Source organism: Eimeria maxima, genomic scaffold, assembly GCF_000499605.1.
Source record: "Eimeria maxima Weybridge genomic scaffold, Emw_scaff1416, whole genome shotgun sequence".
NCBI lineage: Eukaryota > Apicomplexa > Conoidasida > Eucoccidiorida > Eimeriidae > Eimeria > Eimeria maxima.
In genome coordinates, this window is record NW_013564383.1 from 3381 (window position 1) to 9925 (window position 6545).

Consider the following 6545-nt stretch of genomic DNA (forward strand, 5'->3'; position numbering starts at 1 on the left):
TTTTCCTTAACAATCCTACAATGTTTCGACTTGTGAGATTCCTGTGCGAGCATACGCCCAACTGCTGTGTGACATGGTTTGTGTGACTGGCATTGGTTGTTAAGAAAATATGAGTGAGGCAGCCATTGCCCACTAGTCGAATGGTTTCATGGAAAGAAGTAAGTACTACCCAGTATGCGACAAAGAGCTCTACGCTGTGTGGTTGAAGATATAAGGTGTCGGCATTCCTTACGTAGCAACCACTACACCGTTCAAACTGATTATCATTCTGGCACATCTCAAGAAAGGTTTTCAAGAGTTGCATAACTGAAGAGTTTTCCGGTGGCCTTTCCCGCCCACCCAGTAAAAATTTCGCAAGGTTTATCATAAGCACAATCGACGTGATCGCTTGCGCACTTTCCCGCCACCCTATCGATCAGCAGACCCCAGACTGGTACAGCATGCAGACAACCGAATTTGCCGATTCACGCATCTATGGTCGGCCAGCATCCAGCAGTTTCCAGTAGATGCTTATGCAAGATTCAAGAGCATCTGTAGTGGATGGCATGTCTGTTGTCCGGCACCGCTCGTATGTACTGATTCGAGTTTTCTTCAAAATGGTTCCCCTTAGATACTCACGCTGCTACACTTGACTCTACACGCAGCCATGCGCAACGGGTACAGCACGACTGCATCAGCAGGTGTTTCTTGTGGCAGCAGACAAAGCATGGACGTCGTTGGTTGTACGTTCCAGTTTCACTTCGCACAAGGAATATAAGCAAAAAGCGCTGGAAAGGTTTAGATTGTAAAGATGTCACTACAAAAGTGGAACGTGTGGCCAGGCCCTCTTCGTGGCCTACGATATGGTGATCAGCGGAGGAATGCGTAATCCAACGTGCATGCCAGCAGAACAAGCCACGGAACACCTCCCAACCCAGACCCTTGCAGAACCTTCTGTTTCACTACTTGATATGGGTGGAAACGTCAGTGAATTTCGGATTGGTTTGGGGGGTTGGAAGCATACTTCCTCCGATGCTCACAACTTTGCCAGAAGTTGGCAGGTGGACCCGGTGCTTGGTCCCTCGTGGACAAACGGTACACAGCCAGAATCATTAAATAATGGTGTACAGCCTACGTGCATGCCAACGAGGACCTTCTATGTTTGTATGTGGGGCTGTCTTGCACCTTGAGTTGCAGCAAGGTGCGTGGCAACTCATGTCAGGCCACCGCCTCTCCCGTAGCTTGATGCACTGCGCTCAGATCGGTGAGAGAGGCTCGGGTTTTTATTATGAAACCTCATACCAATTAGTTTGGCACAACTGAAGGTGGCAGCTGCCAGCGCATAAGATCCACAACCCTTGTTACAGTAGTCGTTCCTCTGTTACACTGTGCTGGTTTCACTGGAGGATTCAGATGAGGCTTAGGCGTTTGTGGCTTAGGGCTTGGGGTTCTGGGTATCTATAAGTTTGTGGTGTATGATGCCGAAGGAATATGGCAATTGATGGAAGGATACACGTACATAGTAGATGACAGTTGAGTGCTATAAACAGGCAAACGCAATTAGGGAGTTTGGGGTTTTGTGTTCTTCGCCTGAAGGCGTATTCGCCAGCCTAATTTATGTTTCACTCTTTTCTATATTTGCCATAATCACGCTTTTAAAAATATTCGCCATGCTCACGCTATTAATCATAGGTATTACAGTGTTCGCAGCATAATAGGCCCACAGCGGCTTGTCTCGGAGGACTGGGGGAGCCGAGGCAGCCAATTCCTGAAGAGTGGATCCGTCACTTTCTTCTCTGCCTTCGACGGTGTAAAAATATTCTATCAAACTGAATCTCTTTAGAACCTGTTTATGCCGAAGTTAAAAACGGGTATTATAATTAGGTAGCAAGCAGTTACTCTTCTGCCTTTTGCGGGGTCACCTTGCATGAATGGCCACGGTAGGATCCCCCGGTCCCCGAATGGTATGCTGATGCAGTTGCTTCTGCTTCTGTTCCTTCCATCGATCCAATTTTCTGGAGGACGTTTTCTTCTCCGATGAATTCAACCGCTGGCGCGTTATCTCCCAGTTCGGGTGTACAGGCACGTATGTGACAATGACGCTGCAGCAGCAGAGCAGCAGAGCAATTTCCTCTTATTGGGAAGTCTGTTGGGGGCCAGCCAGGTGGCAATCTAACTTTCCTCAGGGGCGCATCTTTGGAGGGCCCCGGATTTCTCCAAAATGGCTCTTGGGGGCATCTTTAAGAGACCCTACATGGTGCATTAGACACAGCACAGGAAAAAGCAACAGCAACGGCAGTGCACACTCCTCGTGCTGCTCCCCAGATGAACGCTGCTTGCTGACGCTGCAAACCAGAATAGGAGATATGAAGGGCGCCAGAGACCCACGGAAGGTGAAACAGGAACAAAACCAGCAGCAATTGAGACAACGAAGCCAAGCGGCAACTGCTTGCATCCAACCAGGAGCAACGCATGGGGGGGGCTTCTGTAAGACCGGAGCTAAACCCCAACCACTCCAACATCAGCAGCAGCAAGAGAGGCAGATACACTGTTTGATGGACACTAAACACTTGCGGCTTTCAAGGGGTGGCCCAGCTGCTGCAGTTCGTGCTGCAGCAGCTCGTGCTTCTTCTGCCCCTTACCGAACAACGGACGTACCTTGGGTTGTAGCAGCCCCTGCGTATCGGCAGCTGTGTGTCGTAAAAGGCAAGTTGCACCTAGGGTTTATGCTTACTATTGCGTACTTGGGAGTTAAGGATGCGTCCTTCAGGGATTGCTTTCATAGATAGGCATCGGCATGAGACAGTGAATCATGTCGGATGGTTTGGTGTTTAGGGCTCAAACTCTAGTGTTTCCAGTGTACTATGCAGAAAAGCAAAGAAAGCAAGCGATGCATGCAAGGAGTTTGCTGCTGCTGCAACAAAGCCGTCTGCCCAAGCGACTTCAGCTTTACAGCCGCCTGCAGGAGAAGTAAGGTGTACGATGCAGGGGATGGGAGTTACGGTTTAGCCCAAAGGACATGGACAGACATAGAGCTAAAGGGAAGACCTGCTGGGTGTGCTGCTGTTGCTGCTTCTTCTGGCTGCTCCTGCTGCTGTGCTTCTGGTTCCCCCTGCTGCTACTTCCTGTCCCCAGCGTATTACGCTTCTTTAGCTGACAAAGTGGGTGCACGTCAAACTACTACTGCTGTGACTGCCGCTGCTGTGACTAAGGAGTAGCAATGACAGCTGCAAAGCAGCCAAACTCGGAGGAGCCTTCCAGCTTACTGTAGCGGAGTGTGCATACAACGCAGCAAAAAGGGTGCTCCCGCTGCTGTAGGACCTTCAAAACCTCACACCCTACATACTTGTTAAACTTGCTACTGCCAATCCGCTTGCACAGTTGCTGCTGGTACGGCTGCTGCTGCCGCTGCTGGCCATAGTTGCTTCTAGCAGCCACCACATGTGCAGCAGCATCGGCATCATTTCTTGGCATCGAGGGCCTGTTGCGACCAGGATTCGCATTGCTGTTGCAGCTGCTCCTGCTACTGTTGCTGCTACTACTGTGGAGCAGGTGCTGTTGCTGCGTGTGTTGTAGCATCGAGGAGACAAGTGCCTTAGCGAGTGCCTCGAAGGTGCCGCTGTTTATGAGCTCACAACCCGCCGCATGTAGGCAGCGCGCTGTAGATAGCGCGCTGCTTGCTGCTGCTGCTGCAGGAGCAACTGAAACAGAAGCAGCAGAAGCAGCAACGGAACTGGGGAGAAGCAGAAGAGCACCACGCGAGAAGAGCAGGCGCCACTACGCACGGGACCCTCCCTCCTTCGCTCGTCTCCACAAACAAACGATGATTAAGATTGGAATGGCAATCCTCACCAACCAAAAAACAACAACTTGCAGGCAGTTCACCTTTTCTTGTACGCGGCAGCGCGCCGAAGACCGGCAGAAACAGAAGGAGAAACAAGAACGGAAGCAGAACCAGACGCAGAATCTCCCTGCCAATTCGCTAGACATGTTCGAATCCCAGAAGCGAGCAAACAAGGAAAAAAACAAACAACAAATGAAAAGAAAACAGGGGAAAAGCAAATCAAAAGCGAAAAATAGAACCTGATGGTAAACTCCGCAACAAGCACGACGTTCCAGGGTTCACACAATTCATGCCCCTGTCTACAAACCCAGCTGGCTCCGTGGCTGGCAGCATAGCTGGCTGGTGGGCTGGCTGTCGAATTAGCTGGATGGCGTGGGCTTGCTTTCGACATAGCTGGCTGGATAGCTAGAAAAACATAGCTAGTTGGCTGGCTAGCCCAACCAGCTAGGTCTCCAGCCATCTAACGATGAAATAACAGCTGGAAAAAGCCAGAGCGGCTAGTTATCGAGCGAACAACCAGCTGGCCAAACACCTGGTTGAGATGAGTTTGGAGATGCTGCACTCATGACGGATGTGGGTTGTAGTAGCTAAACTAACTTTAAGCCTCTCGACGTCTAACAATCACTTTTACAAAGCTTGCAAAACACTAATCAAATCTCTGTTCCCCACGCCCGCACTGTTGCAGCAGCTGCTCCTGTTTCTGCAGCAGCTGTAGCAGGCTAGCACAAGCTGAAGAATAAACGGTGCCCAGGGCTGGCCTCGTGAAGATCTTCTAGTCCAGACGTGCCCAAGGGGTTCGTCTCCCGGTCCCAAAAGGGTAGCACAAGGTCCTTCATACATAATCGGCTAAACGCGTTCACTAAACGACACACACTCTGTTGCAAAAGAAGACAAGGCGTCTTCCAGTGTGTCAGTTTCTACCTTTGCATGCACAATACTAACGCCAGGTAAAATTTTCGTCATTTCTCTCCTGGCAAGCTGCACCGGTGGCAAGGTACGATAGCTCGCTGTGTCGCCTCGCCCTCATAGTCAGCTGGCGTTGCAATGGCGATCTGGTTGGCCTTGGACTCGCTCCCCATTTAAACAGTTCAGCAGCGAATATCAGGAGGCATGCCACCTACACTATTGACCGCCTGCGGCTGCTGTTGATGATGATGCAGTTGGAGCTGCTGCTGCAGGTGCTTCTCCCGCACCATATTCCGTGGCTGCCGCAACAGTTGCTGCCCACTCTGTTTCTTGGCGCCGCCGAGTGGTGGATGCAGTATACGACGCACTGTGTAGAGGGCTTATGGAGAGTTTACAGCCTTTGCTACGCCCCTTGCCACGTTCGAGATGGCCCAAAGAAAAACGAAAGCGGAGCTGTGTACAGCGATAGTGATAAAAGAAGAGTTTCCCACAATCTTCAAGAGTTCTCCGACTGTCAAGGCCTCTCCATCACGTTTCACCTGTTAGGCCTGAAGGGACGTGCATGCGTAGCTAATAACCATCAAGAAATATGAGAACAGCAACGTATTCATGGGACCCGTTATAGCAGCAATCATCTGCTGTTTTGCCGTCTTTGATGGTGTTGCCTCCGCATCCACATCATCAGCCCGTCCCAACATTCCTGCCATGATGCCGTCCCTTGTTGATACGTTTTTAATGGGACTCTACGGTTTTTCTGCAGCAACACCTGCACCGTTTGTTTCTGCCGTGACTGCCGGCTCCTGAAACGACTGAGAGCCTTGAGCAACCTCCTGCCCTGCAAGGTCCCAGAGGCAAGGTCCCCCACTGCAAACGCCAGTAGAAGAGGCAAAACGGCCACCTCCTGTCTACACTCAGCATGTCCTTGCCACGCGCTACCCTGCAGTACCCTGGAACCTGCTTCCCATCTCCCGTTTCCCGTCTCTTATTCTTTGTCTTCATCTCCTAAGAGGAGAAATACATCTGAACTCCTTCCCTGCGTACGTGTTCCCATCTAGCATGGTACCTCCTTACCTTCACTTACACCTATGCAACAACTCCTGTCTTCTTTGCTATAATGTTACGGAGACTGCGCCTCGCACTGTCGACTCTCCGATCCCCTTTCTTCCTTTCCCTCCTTTTTGTCTCCCTTACTCTTTTGCCGCCCTACTGCCTATGCACCAATCCACCGCATCCATTGGTGCTCCATCATCATCCTTCTGATCAACGTCGCTTTCGTTTTTGTTATGCGCTCTTGATGCCTTGTCCTCTGCCGACCTCGGGGTCCTCTGGAGGAAATTCGGCACCCACAACCCTGATGGTTGTGCAGTGCTTTCGAATTCTCTCGCGAGTCCCCTCAAAAGCATTTCTCTCGTCCACCTCTTAACCCTCGGCATGCCTCTCATGCGCATTTCCTTCTTCTCCCTCACAGTGCTCTACTTGTGGCATTTATGAACTTCCTCACCATTCTGATGCATCCTCGTACTCGTCGTCACTCTCGCTTCCTTCGTCCCCTTCACTCTCTGCAGCTGTTTCATAGCCTGTTTGATCGTCTCCCTCCTCACCTTCGTCTGGCTCCTCTCCTTTTTGGTCTTCTCCTCGATATGCTTTTGCTGTTGTTTGTCTACCGAATTGTTGTCCTTTGTTGTTTTCCGTTGTTGCTGCTGTTGCTTGGATCGGTGCCTTCCCCTGTTGTAGATCACTGCCTTTAGCCACTTTAGTGGCGGTTTGAAGCTTCCCCTTCGCTGCATCAGTTTCTTGCAGCTCTTTTGCTGCTGCT

The 6545-nt window shown here is 50.8% G+C and overlaps 1 protein-coding gene across 1 annotated transcript; it reads right to left on the reverse strand.

Moving 5' to 3' along the window:
• Positions 1-5472: 5472 nt before the first annotated feature.
• On the reverse strand, positions 5473-6132 carry EMWEY_00052420 (hypothetical protein; the record flags this gene model as incomplete). Its single annotated transcript, XM_013479864.1, has 2 exons — positions 5473-5593; positions 5921-6132. The coding sequence occupies 2 exons, from the start codon at positions 6130-6132 to the stop codon at positions 5473-5475; spliced, it is 333 nt and encodes a 110-aa protein (XP_013335318.1).
• Between the last annotated feature and the right edge of the window lie 413 nt (positions 6133-6545).